Consider the following 22086-nt stretch of genomic DNA (forward strand, 5'->3'; position numbering starts at 1 on the left):
CTGAGGAGTGTTTTACTTCCAATTAGGTGGTCAGTTTTAGAATAAGTGAGTGCTGTGTGGTGCTGAGAAGAATGTATATTCTGTTGATTTGGGGTGGAGAATTCTGTAGATGTCTATTAGGTATGTTTGTTCCAGAACTGAGTTCCAGTCCTGAATATCCTTGTTAATTTTCTGTCTCATCGATCTAATATTGACAGTGAGGTGTTAAAGTCCCCCACTGTTATTGTGTCAGAGTCTAAGTTTCTCTGTAGGTCTAGAAGAACTTGCTTTATGAATCTGGGTGTGCCTGTATTGGGTGCATATATATTTAGGATAGTTAGCTCTTCTAGTTGAATTGATCCCTTTACCATTATGTAATGCCCTCTTTGTCTCTTTTGATTTTTCTTGGTTTAAAGTGTGTTTTATCAGAGACTAGGATTGCAACCCCTGCTTTTTTTGCTTTCCATTTGCTTGGTAAATCTTCCTCCATCCTATTATTTTGAGCCTATCTGTGTCTTTGCATGTGAGATGGGTCTACTGAATACAGCACATCGATGGGTCTTGACTCTTTATCCAATTTGCCAGTCTGTGTCTTTTAATTGGGGCATTTAGCCCATTTACATTTAAGGTTAATATTGTTATGTGTGAATTTGATCTTGTTATTATGATGCTAGCTGGTTATTTTGCCTGTTAGTTGATGCAGTTTCTTCATAGAGTCGATGGTCTCTACATTTTGGTATGTTTTTGCAGTGGCTGGTACTGGTTTTTCCTTTCCATATTTAGTGTTTCCTTCAGGAGCTCTTGTAAGGCAGGCATGGTGGTGACAAAATCTCTCAGCATTTGCTTGTCTGTAAAGAAATTTATTTCTCCTTCACTTATGAAGCTTTGTTTGGCTGCATATGAAATTCTGAGTTGAAAATTCTTTTCTTTAAGCATGTTGAATATTGGCCCCTTCTCTCTTCTGGGTTGTGGGTTTATGCAGAGAGATCTGCTCTTAGTCTGATGGGCTTCCCTTTATGGGTAACCCAACTTTTCTCTCTAGCTGCTCTGAGCATTATTTCCTTCATTTCAACCTTGCTGAATCTGACAATTATGTGTCTTGGTGTTGCTCTTCTCGAGGAGTATCTTGGTGATATTCTCTGTATTTCCTGAATTTGAATGTTGGCTTGTCTTGCTGTGTTGGGGAAATTCTCCCAGATAATATCCTGGAGAGTGTTTTCCAACTTGGTTCCATTTTCTCTGTCATTTTCATGTACACCAATCAAACGTAGCTTGGTCTTTTCATGTAGTCCCATATTTCTTTGAGGCTTTGCTTATTTCTTTTAATTCTTTTTTGTCTAATCTCATCTTCATGCTTATTTCATTAAGTTGATCTTCAATCTCTGATAGCCTTTCTTCTGCCTGATGGATTTGGCTATTGATACTTGTGTATTTTTCATAAAGTTCTCATGCTGTGTTTTTCAGCTCCATCAGGTCATTTATTTTCTTCTCTGAACTGGTTATTCTAGTTATCAATTCCTGTAACCTTTTATTAAGGTTCTTAGCTTCCTTGCTTTGGGTTGGAACATGCTCCTTTAGTTCAGAGGAGTTATTACCCACCTTTTGAAGCCTACTTCTGTCCGTTCGTCAAACTCATTCTCGGTGCAGTTTTGTTCCCTTTCTGGCGAGGAGTTGTGATCCTTTGGAGGAAAAGAGGTGTTCTGGTTTTTCAGCCTTTTTGCACTGTTTTTTCCTCATCTTCGTCGATTTGTCTACCTTTGATCTTTGATGTTGGTGATCTTCAGATGGGGTTTTTGTGTGGATTTTTTTTTGTTGATGCTATTCCTTTCTGTTTGTTAGTTTTCCTTCTAACAGTCAGGCCCCTCTGCTACAGCTCTGCTACAGCTCTACTGGAGTTTGCTGGAGGTCCACTCCAGACCCTGTTCGCCTGGTTATCACAAGCGGAGACTGCAGAACAGCAAAGATTGATGCCTGTTCCTTGCTCTGGAAGCTTCATCTCAGAGGGGCACCTGCCAGATGCCAGCTGGAGCTCTCCTGTATGAGGTGTCTGTTGACCCCTGCTGGGAGATGTCTCCAGTCAGGAGGGACAGGGGACAGGGACCCACTTGAGGAGGCAGTCTATCCCTTAGCAGGGCTCGGGAGCTGTACTGGGAGACATGCTGCTTTCTTCAGAACCACAGGCAGAACGTTTAAGTCTGCTGAAACTGCACCCACAGCTGCCTCTTCCCCCAGGTGCTCTGTCCCAGGCAGATGGGCGTTTTATCTATAAGCCCCTGACTGGGGCTGCTGCCTTTCTTTCAGAGATGCCCTCCCCAGAGAGGAAGAATCTAGAGAGGCAGTCTGGCCACAGTGGCTTTGCCGAGCTATGGTGGGCTTAGCCCAGTTCGAACTTCTGAAGGCTTTGTTTACACTGTGAGGGGAAAACCACCTACTTATGCCTCAGTAATAGTGGATGCCCCTTCCCCAACCAAGCTTGAGTATCCCAGGTTGACTTCAGACTCCTGTGCTGGCAGTGAGAATTTCAAGCCAGTGGATGTTAGCTTGCTGGTCTCCATGGGAGTGGGATCCGCTGAGCTAAACCACTTGGCTCCTTGGCTTTTAGCCCCATTTTCAGGGGAGTGAACTGTTCTGTCTCTCTGGCATTCCAGGCACCGCTGGGGTGTAGAAGAAACTCCTGCACCTAGCTCGGAGTCTGCCCAAATGGCCGCCCAGTTTTGTGCTTGAAACCCAGGGCCCTGGTTGTGTAGGCACCTGAGGGAATCTCCTGGTCTGTGAGTTGTGACGACCATGGGAAAAGTGTAGTATCTGGGCCACAATGCACCATTCCTCACAGTGCAGTCCCTGTCATCTTCCCTTGGCTAAGGGGAGGGATTCCCCAACCCTTTGAGCTTCCCTGGTGAGGTGATGCCCCACCCTGCTTTGGCTTACCCTCTGTGGGCTGTACCCACTGTCTGACCAGTCCCAGTGAGATGAGCCGGGTATCTCAGTTGGAAATGTGGAAATCACCCGCCTTCTGCATTGATCTTGCTGAGAGCTTCAGACCAGAGCTGTTCCTATTCGGCCATCTTAGCAGCCACCCATCATTTAGATTTTTACAGTGTTTATTTATTTATTTAAATGTAGTGACCAAAAGCAAAAGGAAGTGGCTACAAAAACTAGGAAACCATTTTTAAAAGTCAGGGGAGAGCTCTGGGTTGATATTGACACCAAAGAATATGCAGGAGGTGGTGTGACAGCCCCACATGCCACAGCCTCTGTGTAGCCAGAAGCCTAGGACAGGAGGGCAGGTGCAGTGTGCTGCTGGCTGGAGTGAGTGTTTCCTCCCAAAGTGCTTGCTGACTCCAGGAAGCACCCTGTGCACTTGTGCTTTAGTGTCTCCCTGTACCAACTTGGCCATATACTGCCTTCCTCATCTGCTACGCCGGGGTAACACGTGTCTCTCAGACCTATTAGGAAGAATTAAAGTGGCATCACATGTCATGCACCTGACACAGGGTCTTACCTGTTTTATGAAGCTTCTGTCAGCCTGCAGTCCTGGAAGTGAAGCTCTCTCCAAATCCACTGCTCCCAGGTATCCATCCAACAGAAGCAATGCAGGACACCATAGTAACATTGGCCTCACATGGGTGTGCATGTCAGTAATGGAGTCCCCAGGACCTCTGAGTCCTCAGAGTTCTCCTCGTGATTCTTGCCCAAGGGGAGCACACTGCAGCAGGGATTGAGCAGGGTGTCCAGAGCCCTGGGTGCTGGCACAGTGCTCCTGTTCTTTGAGTAGGTAATTTCGGGCATGTTGCCTTCCCTTGATTACCTTTTACCTGATGCCTGAAGTGATGATTAGTCCTGCTCAAAATGCATCAGTATCATCTACCATAAGCCAGGCATAATTCCAGGGGACAGGATGTGGCCCTCTGCTGTCTTGGAGGACATGGTTGGCTAGGAGTAGAGAGAGATAGACCCAGAAACCAACACAAGACAGAGCAACACAAGACAGTTCCATGTTCTGTTGGTAGCCCAGGTGCTGTGGGAACAGGGAGGAAGAGCCCAGGGTCTGCTGGGAGTGGGGAGACTCATACACTGGTAACACACACAAGACAGAGCGAGTGCACATCCTGATGGGAGCCCAGGTGCTATGGGGGCACAGAGGAGGGTGTGCTTAAAATGGGAGGGAGAATTAGGGACCAGTAATTCTTTTGTAGATAGAAAGTCTTTTGGACTTGGTGGAACATTTTGATGCATCAGAGAAGCATTCCAAGGCAAGATGAGGTATACAAACCCAGGGATGGGGTTTAGACCATGTGGATGACATGGTCAGGGTTGAGAAGTATCTGAGCTGGAGTAAAGGACCTGGGCAGGCAGATGTTGGGACATAAGAAAGTGGGGTTTAAGGAGAAAGAGTTTGGATCTGCTGGTTCAAAGTGTTTGGGCCAAGCTCAGGAAAAAGGATGGCAACACCCCACTTTTCTTTATTTACTTTTGCATTCATTGGCTTCTTCCTTCAGCAAACATTTAATTCATTGTTTACTATGTGACAAGCACTAACCTGGGTGCTGAGGAAAGAAAGATGAGTAAGACAGGGTTTCCTTCCTCAGGGAAATCATAGTCGGGTGGAGGAGATAAGTAACAATGGAGTGTGATGCAGATAGCAATTTGCTGCTACTCCAAGAACAGTTATGCAGGTGAGTGGTTACGCTTGGAGGAAGAGGATATAAGAGAGGCTTTTAAAAATGTGCCTTTTGAGCTGAGTTTGAAGGATAAATGGAGTAGGAGCTTGCCAGAGGGACCTCAAAAGCCATCCAGGGACAGCTGACAACAGGACAAAGCCCAGAAGTGTCACTGAGGAGCACGCTGGGGACACAGTAACGTCTGGTTTGAGTGGATCCTAGGTGGGAAGTGTAACTAGGGAGAAAAGACTGGAGAGATGGAATGGAGTAAAGCTGGGAGTTTGGACTTCGTCCTGAAGTCTCTGTGACAGTGGTGAAGATGTTCAAGCTGGGAGGTGAGGAAGGTAAATAGCAGGATGGAGAGGGCTGGAGAGGCCCTGGGAAATGTGAGGAAGACTTGTTACGAGACTTTTGTGGTCCAGAAGAAGGATCAGGAGGAAATGAGTAGGGTGGGCTCACTAAGGCTGACTGATGAGTGAATGACAGTGTGGGTAACTCCAGTGTTTTGGGTTTGAGAGGCTGGTGCCAATCCTAAGACAGAACAATCAGGAGAGGTAGATTTCAGGAGGAAGATGATGGGCTTATTCTGAATATGTGTGAGATTACCGCAGGACACCTGAGGTGCTTTCCCACACTCCATCCCCACTTTGACGTCCTTCCGAAGCTCCTGATCCCTTCAGTGCTGGCCTGGCCCCTCCACTGTCATCTCTCAGCCTGAGCAGCTTGCAGCCCCTTGAACGGCCAGGCTGTGTTCTGCATCTTGCTGTTTCCAAGTGGAACAGCTTTTCCCTTGTCTCAGCTTTTGTCTGGCCAGCTCCTGCTGATTCTTCTGGGCTCACTAAGATGGAAGGCTTTGCAGAAGGCTTTCCTGGTGGTCTTGACCACCACCAGGGAGGGCTCATCCAGATCTGTCGGTAACCGTGTGTGCTCATCCCATCTGATTGTGGTGGTGTGCGTTCATGACACCTCCTCCACTGCTATGACGCCTGTCCTGCAGGGTAGGTGGCATCTGTGTCTGCTGTGCCTGGCCTAGATGGAAAGTGAGGCATGAGCAAACATCACAGGAGCAAATCCAGGTGGCATGTCTACCAGAGAGCTGGAAACTCCAAAAGACCAAGTGAAAGGCACCAAAGACAAATATTAACATGAGGATCCTGCATCTTCTTCCACTCTCATGTCTGCTGGTGAAGCGCAGCATGCTTTAGAGACACGTGTTCAGTTATGGAGGCCCATGCTGTTGGCTTGGTCTTGTGTGTGGAGAGGAATAGAAAGAGAGAAGGAATGCAGAGGCCCAGGGAGGGGGGCTGTGAAGCTCGGTGGCCCATGTTCACAGAGGAGGTAGCCTGGTCTGAACACCTGCTTCCCTTCATTTTTCTAAGCTTCTGGGCCAGCTTTGGCCACGTCCCTAAGGGAAAGCTCTCCATAGGCTGAGAGCATACCAGTGAGGCAGTTCCACGAATTGGTCTCAGAGGGCTATGACCCCTAGAAACAGCTTGCAAATGTGCATGTGTGTGAGATATGCCTCATTCTGGGGAGATACCCCAAGAGCTTTTGCTCAGCTTTTTAAAGATGCCTGTGGCCATGAAGAGGCTGAGAACCACTGCTATAAGGATCCAGTCTTACTTGTTTCCCTACATTAAATCCTAGGAGGAATAATAATATAAAAGATAGGGAAGAAGACCCAGATCCATACTTGCTCAAAACTACATCCTCCAGTTTCCCAGAACACCCACACAGAACATAGAACCCAGTTCCAAACCACTCTCATAAAGCCGAAGGCTGTAGAGCTGCAGAGCCAGATGGATGCTTGAAAATCACTGTGATTTCCGGGTCATGTCTGGGGCAATCAGGAAGGCACACAGAGCTTGTCAGTGGCAGCACTGGAACATGACACAGTTCCCTTCTCATTCATTGATTCTCTTTTTAATACTTGCCTTATCTCCCAAAACCTACATTTTAATAATTCAAAACTTTTTCTTTTTTCTTTTTCTGAGGTAGGGTCTGGATCTGTTGCCCAAGCTGGAGTATAATAGCATGATCTCAGCTCACTGCAGCCTCGGCCTCCTGGGCTCAAGCCATCCTCCCACCTCAGCCTCCCAGCCAAGTAACTGGGACTTCAGGTGCACATCACCATGCCCGGCTAATATATATATATATATTTTTTTTTAAGAGACAGGTTTTCACCATGCTGTCCAGGCTGGTTTCGAACTCAAGCCACCTGCCTGTTTGGGCTTCCTAAAGTGCTGAGATTACAGGTGTGAGCCACTGTGCCTGGCTTCAAACCTTTTTCCATCCCAAATGTAGTTGCCAAACAGGAAACCATGTTTTCTTTAGATGTTTAGGTTTCTGGGGAGAGAAACTTTTCCCTCTAATTGCCTCTCTAACCACTGTAATACCTGGTAGAAGATGAATGTGTCACTTACTTCTGAATAGTTCTTTATAACTTAACCACATTGACACCCATGAGCTGCTGGTTTACTTTACAGGGGAACACTGAGACTCAGAGATGAGATGACTCGCTTGCTGCTTCCTGCCACCCACTTCAAAGCTCTCCCCACCATTTCTCAGCCTGGGCATTCAGACATGCACATTCGGGAATGCTCACAGCAGGGAACCAATAGTGTACCTGGCTTGCTACTGTCTGTTTTGTGGGGGTGAAACTGATCACCCTGCTAATCACAGCCCAGATATAGATATACCAGCTCTAGATATAATAGAGTCTGATTTCTAAGCAGTCTGCAAAGTGAGTTTTTAATCACCATTTTACAGATGGAGACACTAATTCAGAAAGGGAAAATGCTCAAGGCCACAAGGTAGTGAACTCCCAAACTAAACAAACCTCAGGTCTGCCCGATTCCTCTTCCTGTGTTTTCTCCATACCATCTCACTACATGGGGCTGTGAACTTCCCCGCCTGCCTCCCTGGGGCAGTCCTGGCCTCCTCTCACCCCTGCCCCTTCCCTTCTTTCTCTGTCTTAGGAGTGCCAGCTTCTCCCAGGGCTCCAGGGCCCCATTCCCCTTGAGGAGAAGCACAGCCGTGCACAATCTTGCCCAGCACAGTGAATACAGTGTCGATGGAGTCAGCGGTCACATCCATGGCTTCCATAGCCTTTCCAAGCCGAGCCAGCACAATACAGAATTCAGAGGCAGCACCTGCAGAACCTCCTGGAGCCTGGCCTCCCATGGCCACACCAGAGGCAGCCTCACAGGCTCTGAGGCAGATAATGAGGGTGTGTACCCCTTCAAGGCACCCAGAAGCACCCTGTGCCAGGAGTTTGGGGGCCACCTGGTGAACAATAGTGGTGTTCCGGCCATCCCACTCTCAGCGCACCAGATCCCTAGGACAGTCATGTTAGACAAGAACCTCTGTGCCACGGCCATGGCCACTCCTGGGCCCATTGGCTCCCATCCCCTGCCCGAGGCAAGTCAGGCAGAAGCATGTCAGTGGGGCAGCCCTCAGCAGAGACCTTCAGTCAGTGAAAGCAGCAGGTGGTCCATTGACGCTGCCATCCCCAGGCGGAATACCCTTCCTGCAATAGACAACAGCCGATGTTGCCAAGGTCAGTATAAGCCCTCACTGAGATTTGGAGAGGGGAGGTGGCACCGGATTCTCAGTGGTTAGCTAGTCCTTGGTCTCCCATGGTCAAGGGAGACTTGGGAGCCACTCAGGTCACTGATAGTCAAGTTCATCTCCTGTGTGGACCTTGACCGCTGGGTCCCCCAGCACTGGAGGCTGTTAGTAGACACCCACAGTGGCAAGACTGTGGCAGACTCGGCCTCCACTAAGGGAGACAAAACATTCTTCGTTGCAGTACAGCACATTATGGGTTTGGAATTCTTTTTTTTTTTTTTTTTTTTTTTTTTTTTTTTTTTTTTTTTTTTTGAGACGGAGTCTCGCTCTGTCACCCGGGCTGGAGTGCAGTGGCCAGATCTCAGCTCACTGCAAGCTCCTCCTCCTGGGTTTACACCATTCTCCTGCCTCAGCCTCCCGAGTAGCTGGGACTGCAGGTGCCCGCCACCTCGCCCGGCTAGTTGTTTTGTATTTTTTAGTAGAGACGGGGTTTCACCGTGTTAGCCAGGATGGTCTCGATCTCCTGACCTTGTGATCCGCCCGTCTTGGCCTCCCAAAGTGCTGGGATTACAGGCTTGAGTCACCGTGCCCGGCCGGGTTTGGAATTCTAAATAATCGCGTATGCATGTGTAAATCAAAGCAAAGACTTAAAATAGAAATTGAGGAGATCAGTCCAAACTAGAGCCAAACCAGTGTGGACTCACCGTTGAAACAAAACGAGATCTTCAAAATATTTTCCAACCTATACTTAGATCTCTTTGTTTGAAGTCTAAACTTGTATTTGAAATACCTAGATTTTTTTGTCATTTGTTTTCCACTGAGAGTATTTTATATCTGCATATAACCACCTCTCCTCAATGAAAAAAAATAGATCAATAGTAACTCCTTTCCTTTTGCATCCATTCTTATATCTTGCAAAGCCTTTGTTTGTTCTTCCTGTTATGAGAGAGTTTGGTGGGGCAAAGCCTTGTTTTCTCTGTTTTATATGAGGCCCGTGGTACTTAGGCTTATTCAGGGTTGCAAGTCAGAAGTGGCAAAGATGAGCCTCACCCTGAGGTCCTGGATCCTGGGTTAGAACTCTTTGCAGTCTTTTCAGTGTGTCAGCAATTTCAGCAAGGCCCTTGTGTTGTGAAATTGAAATGATAGAGACATACATAAAACAGGTTTGCTGTTCAGAGCTCATATTTAAGTACACAATGAAATGAAACCGACATGCAGAAGTCAGTACAAGCCTCTTTACTGTTCCTGGAGGTGGCAGGTGGGTGAAGGGTATGGGTGGTGGGTGCTGTAGGAGTTGAAGGAGAAGTGTATCCTGTGGGTAGATGTCTAGGAAAGACATTCTGTGGGTAACACTGGAGCTGGACCTGGAAACCCAGGAGGAGTTGTGGTAGGGAGCAAGGATGTGTTAGAGGTAACACCTTGTCATTTGGAGTTGAGAGTCGTGTCCTCTGGAGCATCAGTGAGACCCTGAGCAGCACTGGGGAGGGTGTGGGAGGCATCAACACATAGATCAACTGTGATACATCTGGATCTCCTTCCTCTGTCATAGCTTCCTCCTGCAAGTACCCCCGGCATGGTGGAGGGAATGCCGGCCGGCCTGCTGAGTCCATGCATGAGGGAGTCAGTTCTTTCCTGGTGAGTATGACTGAACCAGGGGTCGCCAGGCTGGCTCAGGGAGATAAAGGTCACACACTCCATGGAACTAAAAGCACATCCCCCAAAGGGTGACAGCATCTCCCTCCTAGGAGCCTGCCTAGGTTCTTACCTCAGTTCAGAATCATGGGTTCAGTTTTTGGATAAGTGAGATACGGGCATCCAGGTCTGGAAGAAAGTGAGTGCTTGAGTAGTTGGGATCACAAGGCTCACCAGCCCTGTGGGTAGCAGAGGGTGCAGAATGCTGGGGTTCTGGGTGCTCTCAGCAGGTGCTCTAACCCATGAAGTCCCCTGGAGCAGGAGTGCTTCCTTGTGAGCCTTTGGTATGGGTAGGCAGAGGGGAGAGGCTACTGGGGTGGTGGGTGATCTGATTCAGCAACCTTATCCAGGAGATCCTCTGGAGAAGGGGTGCTTCCATGTGAGCCTCAAGGCAAGGGCAGTACTCAGAGTCAGGTGAGGTGGATGGATTCCAGGCTGCCACCTGGAAAGGGTAACCACAGTTCTCCAAGGTATCAGACAAGCAACAAAGCCTGGCTTCAGGCCCCTTATAAAGATGGTGGGAATTAGGTAACCAAGGCAGAGGGCAGATGGGGCAGGAGCTGGAGGAAGGCTGTACCTAGGTCTGCTGCATTGCACAACTCTGTGGCAGCTCTGCCTGCAGCTTGGTGGTCACCCACAAGCCTGAGTGAGCCCCAAGCTCCCTGTACCTCCCTGATACCTTGTCTGCTAATCACAGCTGTTGGGGGAGAGGAATCTCCTTGTCTGGGGAAGTGCACCTCACCCCACACCTCACCGTCCAGGGCCAAGACATCTGATATGATCTTTGCCTTGATCGTGGTCTAAGATGCTGACCTGCCTGAAGGGGTGGCCTGCCCCTCCACACCTGTGGGCGTTTCTCGTTAGGTGGAATGAGAGACTTGAGAAAAGAAATGAGACACAGAGACAAAGAAAAAGTGGGCCCAGGGGACCCGTGCTCAGCTACAGAGGACCCGCGCCAGCACCCGTCTCTGAGTTCCCTCAGTATTTATTGATCTTTATCTTTACCATCTTGGAAAAGGGGAAGTGGCAGGACAAATAGGATCATAGGAGGGAGAAGGTCAGCAGAAAGACATGTGAATTAAGATCTCTGTGACATGAATAAGTTTAAGGAAAAGTGCTGTGCCTTGATATGCACATGCAAACATCTCCATAAACCTTTTTAGTGCATAAAGAGCAGCACTCCCGCTAGCACGTCCCACTTTCAGTCCTAAGGTGGTTTTCTCCTATCTCAGTAAATAGAACATACAGTCGGGTTTTACACTGAGGCGTTCCATTGCCCAGGGACGGACAGGAGACAGATGCCTTTCTCTATCTCCACTGCCCAGAGGCCTTCTTTCCTCTTATACTAATCCTCCTCAGCACAGACCCTTCATGGGTGTTGGACGATCAGGTCTTTCCCTTCCCACAAGGCCATATTTCAGACTATCACATGGGGAGAAACCTTGGACAATGCCTAGCTTTCCTAGGCAGAGGTCCCTGCAACTTTCTGCAGTGTATGTGTCCCTGGGTACTTGAGATTAAGAGAATGGTGATGACTTTTAACCAGCATACTGCCTTCAGGCACTTTTTGAACAAAGCACACCCTGCACAGCCCCAAATCCATTAAACCTTGAGTCACCACAGCACATGTCTCTGGCAAGGACAGGGTTGGGGGTAGGGTTACAGGTTAATAGCATCTCAAATACAGGACAAAATGGAGTCTCTTATGTCTACTTCTTTCTACACAGACACATTAACAGTCTGATCTCTTTCTTTTCCCCACACCGGCCAGTGCTGAGTCAGGACTTGAGGTGGATGGTGGGTCTTGAGGCCACACCTGCATGGTTTATGGCCTGTGCTGCCTTCTGCCTGGGTCTGGTATCCAGAAATCCGAGTGGACATTGGTACTGGACCCCATCCGCATGGTGCATGGCCTGTGCTGCTTCTGCCTGGGTCCAGCATCCAGAAACCAGAATGGACCCAGCCACTAAAGATACTTTATCGTATAGATTTGTCACAAATTGTAGTTGGACCCCACGGGGTCCTGAGAGCTAGAAGGGCCCAGACATCTCACTTTTTCTTGCCTCTACCTTGATTTAAGAGTCTTTCCAGGGTCAGTCTGATAGCTTCAAAGTGTAGCCCTCCCCATGTAGTGAAGGCTTATAATTGTATGCTGCCCTGGCATCCACATTGAATGCAGGTTTAACTTTCTCAGAACAGAGGCAGAGGACTTAGTCACCCCGATGGTTTCCAGTTCTACATCACACCCATGTGGCTTCAGTCAGTGGCCAGAGATAGGAACTTAGACTCACCTCCCCCAGCCAGCAGACTGGGCTCGCCACTGTCTTGCTGCTCCCTTTAAATGGATCATCCAGGCATTTACTCCAACCTTAATTAAGTGATCCACACCCCATTCCGCAAGATACACTGCCAGTTGCCACCCTTTCTCCTCTTGCTCTCTTTGTCTGTGCTCCGTGACCTCCCAGGACCTGTAAGAACTGAAAACTCTTCCACTTTTACGTGTGACTGTGTCATGGAAGCTGCTCCAAAGTCTGATCCCTGAGGCTGCCCAGAGGGGCCCCGTGCATGGGGTTCCTGGCTGGAGCTCTTCTGTCTGGGCCTCTGGTGGCTGCTGAAGATGGCAGCCCCCAGCCAAGGTGATCAAGAGTTTCGTCAAAACACCCAGTCATGACTCTTTTTGGCCTTGTCTAGAAATTCTCATTCCTGTCTTGTTCTTGCTGGTGATAGCTGTGTTTCTTTCACTTTCCCCTTCCTAGCCAGGAAAAGCACTCATGGGCCTATCGGACAGCATTGTTTCTGAGGACAGCTGTGTGCCCATGAACCCAGGCTTCCCTACCCTGGTGGCTGTGGAGCAGGCACGCAGTGATGATTCTCAGGGTGTCTGCACCGCTGTGGGCTCATGTCCTGCTTGCTTTGACCTGCTTGGCTTCCCACTCACGGAGCTTTCTGTGCACCAAGACCTCAGCCAGGGACATGAGGTCCAGCTGCCCCCTGTCAACCGCAGCCTCAAGCCTAACCGGAAAGGTAAGTCTTTCCCCATTCTATCTTTTGACAATATCCAGGGACTCTTCATTCGCTTAGGGGTCAGGTGGATCCTGGATGTGGAACGTCTGACTTTGGCAAGTTATGTGAGTTCTCTGAGCCTCAGTTTTCCTCTCTGTAAAATGGAGATAGTAACTCCTACTTCCTGGGTTTGTTTGAAAGGAGAGTTTCTGGGACAGTGGCCCTGGCTCACAGCAGGTGTCCAGTGAAGTGTGGTCTGTGCCCTCCTCATGTAGACCAGGAAGAAGAGCTAGAGTTCAGCTTCCAGGCTGCTATGACCTCACCTTGTGGCCTTGGCCCAGCACGGGGTTCAAGGAAGGAGTGGGATACCTGGGTGGGGATCAGTCTGGCCACAGGGAACCAGACCTGGCTGATGACTGAAGGTTCTTTTCCTGCTCCAGCAAATCCAACACCGTCCAACCTGAGAAACAACAGGGTCATCAGTGAGCCCTCCTTCAAGCCACCTGTCACAGAGCCCTGGTCTGGGACCAGGTGAGTGTCTGTTAGTGGAAACAGGAGCTTGGTTCGGGCTGGTGGAGTGAGTGGGATGGCCATTGGCTTGTGGTCAGGAAACTGGATGCTGATGTTGATCTGGACATAGCTGATCTTGACTCCGTCTCATGAGGCGTGGCTGCCTTCTCATCTGTAAAGGGGGAATAATGATCCCTGGCCCTATCAGTTCTTGATCTGGTAACAGTGTGAGGTCTGGATGCTTCAAGTCAGGGCCCAGCTGGAGGCTGGAGCCCTGACAGAAGCCCTGAGCCCCACCCAGGATGTACTCCTTGCCTTCTTATAGAGTCTGATTTCTAAGCAACCTGCAAAGGGAGTTTTTAATCACCATTTTATAGATGGAGATACTAATTCAGAAAGGGAAAATGCTCAAGGCCACAAGGTAGTGAACTCCCAAACTAGACAAACTTCAGGTCTGCCCAATTCCTCTTCCTGTGTTTTCTCCATACCATCTCACTACATGGGGCTGTGAACTTCCCCGCCTGCCTCCCTGGGGCAGTCCTGGCCTCCTCTCACCCCTGCCCCTTCCCTTCTTTCTCTGTCTTAGGAGTGCCAGCTTCTCCCAGGGCTCCAGGGCCCCATTCCCCATGAGGAAAAGCACAGCCGTGCACGATCTTGCCCAGCACAGTGAATACAGTGTCGATGGAGTCAGCGGTCACATCCATGGCTTCCATAGCCTTTCCAAGCCGAGCCAGCACAATACAGAATTCAGAGGCAGCACCTGCAGAACCTCCTGGAGCCTGGCCTCCCATGGCCACACCAGAGGCAGCCTCACAGGCTCTGAGGCAGATAATGAGGGTGTGTACCCCTTCAAGGCACCCAGAAGCACCCTGTGCCAGGAGTTTGGGGGCCACCTGGTGAACAATAGTGGTGTTCCGGCCATCCCACTCTCAGCGCACCAGATCCCTAGGACAGTCATGTTAGACAAGAACCTCTGTGCCACGGCCATGGCCACTCCTGGGTCCATTGGCTCCCATCCCCTGCCCGAGGCAAGTCAGGCAGAAGCATGTCAGTGGGGCAGCCCTCAGCAGAGACCTTCAGTCAGTGAAAGCAGCAGGTGGTCCATTGACGCTGCCATCCCCAGGCGGAATACCCTTCCTGCAATAGACAACAGCCGATGTTGCCAAGGTCAGTATGAGCCCTCACCGAGAAATAGAGGGAGAGGGGAGGTGGCACCGGGTTCTCAGTGGTTAGCTAGTCCTTGGTCTCCCATGGTCAAGGGAGACTTGGGAGCCACTCAGGTCACTGATAGTCAAGTTCATCTCCTGTGTGGACCTTGACCGCTGGGTCCCCCAGCACTGGAGGCTGTTAGTAGACACCCACAGTGGCAAGACTGTGGCAGACTCGGCCTCCACTAAGGGAGACAGAACATTCTTCGTTGCAGTACAGCACATTATGGGTTTGGAATTCTAAATAATCGCGTATGCATGTGTAAATCAAAGCAAAGACTTAAAATAGAAATTGAGGAGATCAGTCCAAACTAGAGCCAAACCAGTGTGGACTCACCGTTGAAACAAAACGAGATCTTCAAAATATTTTCCAACCTATACTTAGATCTCTTTGTTTGAAGTCTAAACTTGTATTTGAAATACCTAGATTTTTTTGTCATTTGTTTTCCACTGAGAGTATTTTATATCTGCATATAACCTCCTCTCCTCAATGAAAAAAAATAGATCAATAGTAACTCCTTTCCTTTTGCATCCATTCTTATATCTTGCAAAGCCTTTGTTTGTTCTTCCTGTTATGAGAGAGTTTGGTGGGGCAAAGCCTTGTTTTCTCTGTTTTATATGAGGCCCGTGGTACTTAGGCTTATTCAGGGTTGCAAGTCAGAAGTGGCAAAGATGAGCCTCACCCTGAGGTCCTGGATCCTGGGTTAGAACTCTTTGCAGTCTTTTCAGTGTGTCAGCAATTTCAGCAAGGCCCTTGTGTTGTGAAATTGAAATGATAGAGACATATAAAACAGGTTTGCTGTTCAGAGCTCACATTTATGTACACAATGAAATGAAACCGACATGCAGAAGTCAGTACAAGCCTCTTTACTGTTCCTGGAGGTGGCAGGTGGGTGAAGGGTATGGGTGGTGGGTGCTGTAGGAGTTGAAGGAGAAGTGTATCCTGTGGGTAGATGTCTAGGAAAGACATTCTGTGGGTAACACTGGAGCTGGACCTGGAAACCCAGGAGGAGTTGTGGTAGGGAGCAAGGATGTGTTAGAGGTAACACCTTGTCATTTGGAGTTGAGAGTCGTGTCCTCTGGAGCATCAGTGAGACCCTGAGCAGCACTGGGGAGGGTGTGGGAGGCATCAACACATAGATCAACTGTGATACATCTGGATCTCCTTCCTCTGTCATAGCTTCCTCCTGCAAGTACCCCCGGCATGGTGGAGGGAATGCCGGCCGGCCTGCTGAGTCCATGCATGAGGGAGTCAGTTCTTTCCTGGTGAGTATGACTGAACCAGGGGTCGCCAGGCTGGCTCAGGGAGATAAAGGTCACACACTCCATGGAACTAAAAGCACATCCCCCAAAGGGTGACAGCATCTCCCTCCTAGGAGCCTGCCTAGGTTCTTACCTCAGTTCAGAATCATGGGTTCAGTTTTTGGATAAGTGAGATACGGGCATCCAGGTCTGGAAGAAAGTGAGTGCTTGAGTAGTTGGGATCACAAGGCTCACCAGCCCTGTGGGTAGCAGAGGGTGCAGAATGCTGGGGTTCTGGGTGCTCTCAGCAGGTGCTCTAACCCATGAAGTCCCCTGGAGCAGGAGTGCTTCCTTGTGAGCCTTTGGTATGGGTAGGCAGAGGGGACAGGCTACTGGGGTGGTGGGTGATCTGATTCAGCAACCTTATCCAGGAGATCCTCTGGAGAAGGGGTGCTTCCATGTGAGCCTCAAGGCAAGGGCAGTACTCAGAGTCAGGTGAGGTGGATGGATTCCAGGCTGCCACCTGGAAAGGGTAACCACAGTTCTCCAAGGTGTCAGACAAGCAACAAAGCCTGGCTTCAGGCCCCTTATAAAGATGGTGGGAATTAGGTAACCAAGGCAGAGGGCAGATGGGGCAGGAGCTGGAGGAAGGCTGTACCTAGGTCTGCTGCATTGCACAACTCTGTGGCAGCTCTGCCTGCAGCTTGATGGTCACCCACAAGCCTGAGTGAGCCCCAAGCTCCCTGTACCTCCCTGATACCTTGTCTGCTAATCACAGCTGTTGGGGGAGAGGAATCTCCTTGTCTGGGGAAGTGCACCTCACCCCACACCTCACCTTCCAGAGCCAAGACATCTGATATGGTCCTCGCCTTGATCAGGGCCTAAGATGCTGACCTGCCTGAAGGGGTGGCTTGCCCCTCCACACCTGTGGGCGTTTCTCGTTAGGTGGAATGAGAGACTTGAGAAAAGAAATGAGACACAGAGACAAAGAAAAAGTGGGCCCAGGGGACCCACGCCAGCACCGATCTCTGAGTTCCCTCAGTATTTATTGATCATTATCTTTACCATCTTGGAGAAGGGGAAGTGGCAGGACAAATAGGATCATAGGAGGGAGAAGGTCAGCAGAAAGACATGTGAATAAAGATCTCTGACATGAATAAGTTTAAGGAAAAGTGCTGTGCCCTGATATGCATGTTCTAACATCTCCATAAACCTTTTTAGTGCATAAAGAGCAGCACTCCCGCTAGCACGTCCCACCTTCAGTCCTAAGGTGGTTTTCTCCTATCTCAGTAAATAGAACATACAGTCGGGTTTTACACTGAGGCGTTCCATTGCCCAGGGACGGACAGGAGACAGATGCCTTTCTCTATCTCCACTGCCCAGAGGCCTTCTTTCCTCTTATACTAATACTCCTCAGCACAGACCCTTCATGGATGTTGGACAATCAGGTCTTTCCCTTCCCACAAGGCCATATTTCAGACTATCACATGGGGAGAAACCTTGGACAATGCCTAGCTTTCCTAGGCAGAGGTCCCTGCAACTTTCCGCAGTGTATGTGTCCCTGGGTACTTGAGATTAAGAAAATGGTGATGACTTTTAACCAGCATACTGCCTTCAGGCACTTTTTGAACGAAGCACACCCTGCACAGCCCCAAATCCATTAAACGTCGAGTCACCACAGCACATGTCTCTGGCAAGGACAGGGTTGGGGGTAGGGTTACAGGTTAATAGCATCTCAAATACAGGACAAAATGGAGTCTCTTATGTCTACTTCTTTCTACACAGACACAGTAACAGTCTGATCTCTCTCTCTTTTCACCACACCTACCAGTGCCAAGTAAGGACTTGAGGTGGTTGGTGGGTCTTGAGGCCACACCTACATGATGCACGGCCTGTGCTGCCTTCTGCCTGGGTCCAGCATCCAGAAACCAGAATGGACCCAGCCACTAAAAATATTTTATCCTATAGATTTGTCACAAATTGTAGCTGAACCCCACGAGGTCCTGAGAGCTAGAAGGGCCCAGACATCTCACTTTTTCTTGCCTCTACCTTGATTTCAGAGTCTTTCCAGGGTCACTCTGATAGCTTCAAAGTGTAGCCCTCCCCATGTAGTGAAGGCTTATAATTGTATGCTGCCCTGGCATCCACATTGAATGCAGGTTTAACTTTCTCAGAACAGAGGCAGAGGACTTAGTCACCCCGATGGTTTCCAGTTCTACATCACACCCATGTGGCTTCAGTCAGTGGCCAGAGATAGGAACTTAGACTCACCTCCCCCAGCCAGCAGACTGGACTCACCACTGTCTTGCTGCTCCCTTTAAATGGATCATCCAGGCATTTACTCCAACCTTAATTAAGTGATCCACACCCCATTCCGCAAGATACACTGCCAGTTGCCACCCTTTCTCCTCTTGCTCTCTTTGTCTGTGCTCCGTGACCTCCCAGGACCTGTAAGAACTGAAAACTCTTCCACTTTTACGTGTGACTGTGTAATGGAAGCTGCTCCAAAGTCTGACCCCTGAGGCTGCCCAGAGGGGCCCCATGCATGGGGTTCCTGGCTGGAGCTCTTCTGTCTGGGCCTCTGGTGGCTGCTGAAGACGGCAGCCCCCAACCAAGGTGATCAAGAGTTTCGCCAAAACACCCAGTCATGACTCTTTTTGGCCTTTTCTAGAAATTCTCATTCCTGTCTTGTTCTTGCTGGTGATAGCTGTGTTTCTTTCACTTTCCCCTTCCTAGCCAGGAAAAGTACTCATGGGCCTATTGGACAGCATTGCTTCTGAGGACTGCTGTGTGCCCATGAACCCAGGCTTCCCTACCCTGGTGGCTGTGGAGCAAGCACGCAGTGATTCTCAGGGTGTCACCGCTGTGGGCTCATGTCCTTTTTGCTTTAACCTGCTTGGCTTCCCACTCACGGAGCTTTCTGTGCACCAAGACCTCAGCCAGGGACATGAGGTCCAGCTGCCCCCTGTCAACCGCAGCCTCAAGCCTAACCGGAAAGGTAAGTCTTTCCCCATTCTATCTCTTGACAATGTCCAGGGACTCTTCATTCGCTTAGGGGTCAGGTGGATCCTGGATGTGGAACGTCTGACTTTGGCAAGTTATGTGAGTTCTCTGAGCCTCAGTTTTCTTCTCTGTGAAATGGAGATAGTAACTCCTGCTTCCTTGGTTTGTTTGGAAGGAGAGTGTCTGGGACAGTGGCCCTGGCTCACAGCAGGTGTCCAGTGAAGTGTGGTCTGTGCCCTCCTCATGTAGACCAGGAAGAAGAGCTAGAGTTCAGCTTCCAGGCTGCTATGACCTCACCTTGTGGCCTTGGCCCAGCACGGGGTTCAAGGAAGGAGTGGGATACCTGGGTGGGGATCAGTCTGGCCACAGGGAACCAGACCTGGCTGATGACTGAAGGTTCTTTTCCTGCTCCAGCAAATCCAACACCATCCAACCTGAGAAACAACAGGGTCATCAGTGAGCCCTCCTTCAAGCCACCTGTCACAGAGTCCTGGTCTGGGACCAGGTGAGTGTCTGTTAGTGGAAACAGGAGCTTGGTTCGGGTTGGTGGAGGACTGAGTGGGATGGCCATTGGCTTGTGGTCAGGAAACTGGATGCTGATATTGGCCTGGACATAGCTGATCTTGATTCCGTCTCATGAGGCGTGGCTGCCTTCTCATCTGTAAAGGGGGAATAATGATCCCTGGCCCTATCAGTTCTTGATCTGGTAACAGTGTGAGGTCTGGATGCTTCAAGTCAGGGCCCAGCTGGAGGCTGGAGCCCTGACAGAAGCCCTGAGCCCCTCCCAGGATGTATTCCTTGCCTTCTTCCCATGACAGCGACACCTTTTACTCCAGCTCCTACCAATACCCCATCTCCATGCAGAGCATCACCAGCACATACTCAGAAGACAGTGGAGAGAGAGAGATTTTCTTGGTGAGTCCTTGGGGGTCACTGTAAGCCTCCTATCAGATTCCCCTGGGACCCACACTCACGTCCCTGGTTCCCAGCTTAGCTACCCCAGCTGACTCACCCCAGCCCAGTCAGGTGTGATTTGGTCTCCTGTTGCAAGCCTTCTTGAGCACAGGCGTATCAGGCAATCATCAGGGTTAGGAATATGATGGTTTCCCCTTAAGGAAGTCTGGAACTTGAAGAGCAGAGGCAGCCTGCCTCGCCCTCATGATGGTGATACAGGTGGTGCCCTGCCCTGGAAGAGGCAGAGTTGGAGGTGTCTTCTTGGCCATGGGGAGACACAAATGTACATGCCTCACCGTGGTGAGGGCTGTGAGAGACGTGGAGATGCAGGTGGAGCACAGGATACCCGTTAGATTGGCACTGAAGAGGGCATCATGACCAGCACTTGATAGTTGCTGCATAGATACCAGAAGAATAAGCCAGCCAACCAGCAAAGCAGCCAAAACCCAGAGCCCAGGGCGGCCACTTTTCTCACCAGAGCCACACTTCAGGAATGTCCCAGCAAGGTGGCAGCCTTCTAGGGAGGAGGCTGGGGGACCCTGTGTGTCTCCTGGAGAGCTGCCAAGGGAGTAGGCTCCATGCAGCCCGGGGTGGTGGGCTGTAAGGGAGTAGGCTCCGTGCAGCCCGGGGTGGTGGGCACTGCCGATCTCTGGGAGCTGGAGGGGGAGGCAGCTTCTTTGTAGGATGGACCCACTCTGGGCCATGGGTGGGAGTTTCAGAGGACTGATTGGGTGCAGCATCTAGTGTGTGAAGGAGAGGCTACAGTAGTAACACCTGGCTCACAGGACTGCTGAGAGGGTTTGAATGAGCAGAGAGTGCCCCAGTGCATGGCTCAGAGTAGGACCCAGTAGGCTCGCAGCTACACCCACGGGTGTGATCCACTGGGTGCTGCGTCTGTCTGTGTCCTAAACTCATTTGTAGGATTTTCCTCCTTGTGACAGCAGAACGCGGCATCTGCATTTCCTGTTTCCGGTGGCACCAGCAGTTCAGCCCTGCCAAGGAGCACTGGTACCATCCACTATGTGGCCCTGGACTTCCAGCCGAGCAAGGTGCCTGGGGTGGAGCTGGGGTTGGGCAGAGTCCTTGGATCCTGGGGGAGAGACTGTGGGGCCAGGCCCTTCAGCACCAGCAGCACCGGGCTGCTGGGCTGCCACTCCCAGCCTAGTGCCTGGCTCTTATGCTCAGTGGTGCTCTGATCTGGATCTCGGGACTCCTGTTCCTTCCCTCTCAGCGTGGTGCCTTCATCAGCCTGCCCTGCCTCCCTGTAGAGACAGACAGATGACTGTGTGGAGACCTGATCTGTGGAGGTTGCAGAATAAATCAGGAGAGACCCAGGACTCAGCAACCTGGCTCCAGGCCAAACTCTTCTATGAGGAGGGTTCCAGAGCTTGGCCACTGATGCGGGGGCCTCAGAAGGGACTTCGGGGCCCCAGAAAGCCTCCCGAGAAAGCACACCTACTGGTAGACAGTAAAGCACTGTCTACTACTAGACAGTAGTCAGCCTGTCTAGACAGCAGGGTGGAGAGCTCCACCTCTGTACATTGCCCCCTTTGGGGAGATAGGGCTCACCGAGGCACCCCTGGAAAGGCCTAGGCTGCTGCTTGTTGACCCTTGGGAAATTTCCTGCCCTGGATGAGTGTTTAGAGGGGAAGGCCTTGACCAATCTTTGGGCTAGAGAAGGGCCTGGCTCTTCCTGCGAGCTGGGAGATGAGAAGTGCTGGCAAGGCTGTGGCATCCAGCAGCAGGAGAGGTTAGCCTGGAGTTGAGGCTTTAAAGCCCAGGCCCCACAGGCTGCTGAGAGCAGGAGGCAGAGGTTCCTTTCCCCCTGAGACAGTTTGGGAGAGCCCCCTCCTCAGCCTGTCCTTCCTCACCAGGAACTCACAGACACTCCCACTTCCACTTCCACCCTCTGTCCCTCAGTCATCCATAGGCTCTGTCACGTCCAGTGAGAAGGTGGAGTATGTCCAGGTGGATCTGGAGAAGACCTGGGCCCTGCAGAAGACCATGCATGAACAGATGTGCCTGCGGCAGTCCTTGGAGCCTCCCAGGGGTGCCAAGCTGTGACTTGGGCCACTAAAACCAGAGCGGGACCAGGACAGTGCTTCAGAGCTGCTCCTCCACACTCTACAGCTCTGTGGTATCAGGGACCGCATCCCTTATCCAGAGAGCAGAGGCCTGATCCAGACACATCCTCTGCCTACTCGGGGCCCACGTCTGCCTTTGGCTGGCTGTGGTCCCCACCTTCACCCCCTTGCTAGGAGCGG

General features: G+C 50.4%; 1 protein-coding gene across 1 annotated transcript in view; it reads left to right on the plus strand.

The window, feature by feature from the left end:
• Positions 1–21886, plus strand: part of GAB4 (GRB2 associated binding protein family member 4) — a 66356-nt gene extending 44470 nt beyond the window's left edge. The window contains 7 exon segments of the mRNA XM_073007123.1: positions 7619–7869; positions 9760–9845; positions 12659–12926; positions 13346–13436; positions 19687–19783; positions 20767–20871; positions 21743–21886. Of these exon segments, the coding sequence (XP_072863224.1) occupies positions 7619–7869; positions 9760–9845; positions 12659–12926; positions 13346–13436; positions 19687–19783; positions 20767–20871; positions 21743–21886 (1042 nt within the window).
• Positions 21887–22086: the final 200 nt, after the last annotated feature.

Source organism: Chlorocebus sabaeus, chromosome 19 (assembly GCF_047675955.1).
Source record: "Chlorocebus sabaeus isolate Y175 chromosome 19, mChlSab1.0.hap1, whole genome shotgun sequence".
Classification (NCBI taxonomy): Eukaryota; Metazoa; Chordata; class Mammalia; order Primates; family Cercopithecidae; genus Chlorocebus; species Chlorocebus sabaeus.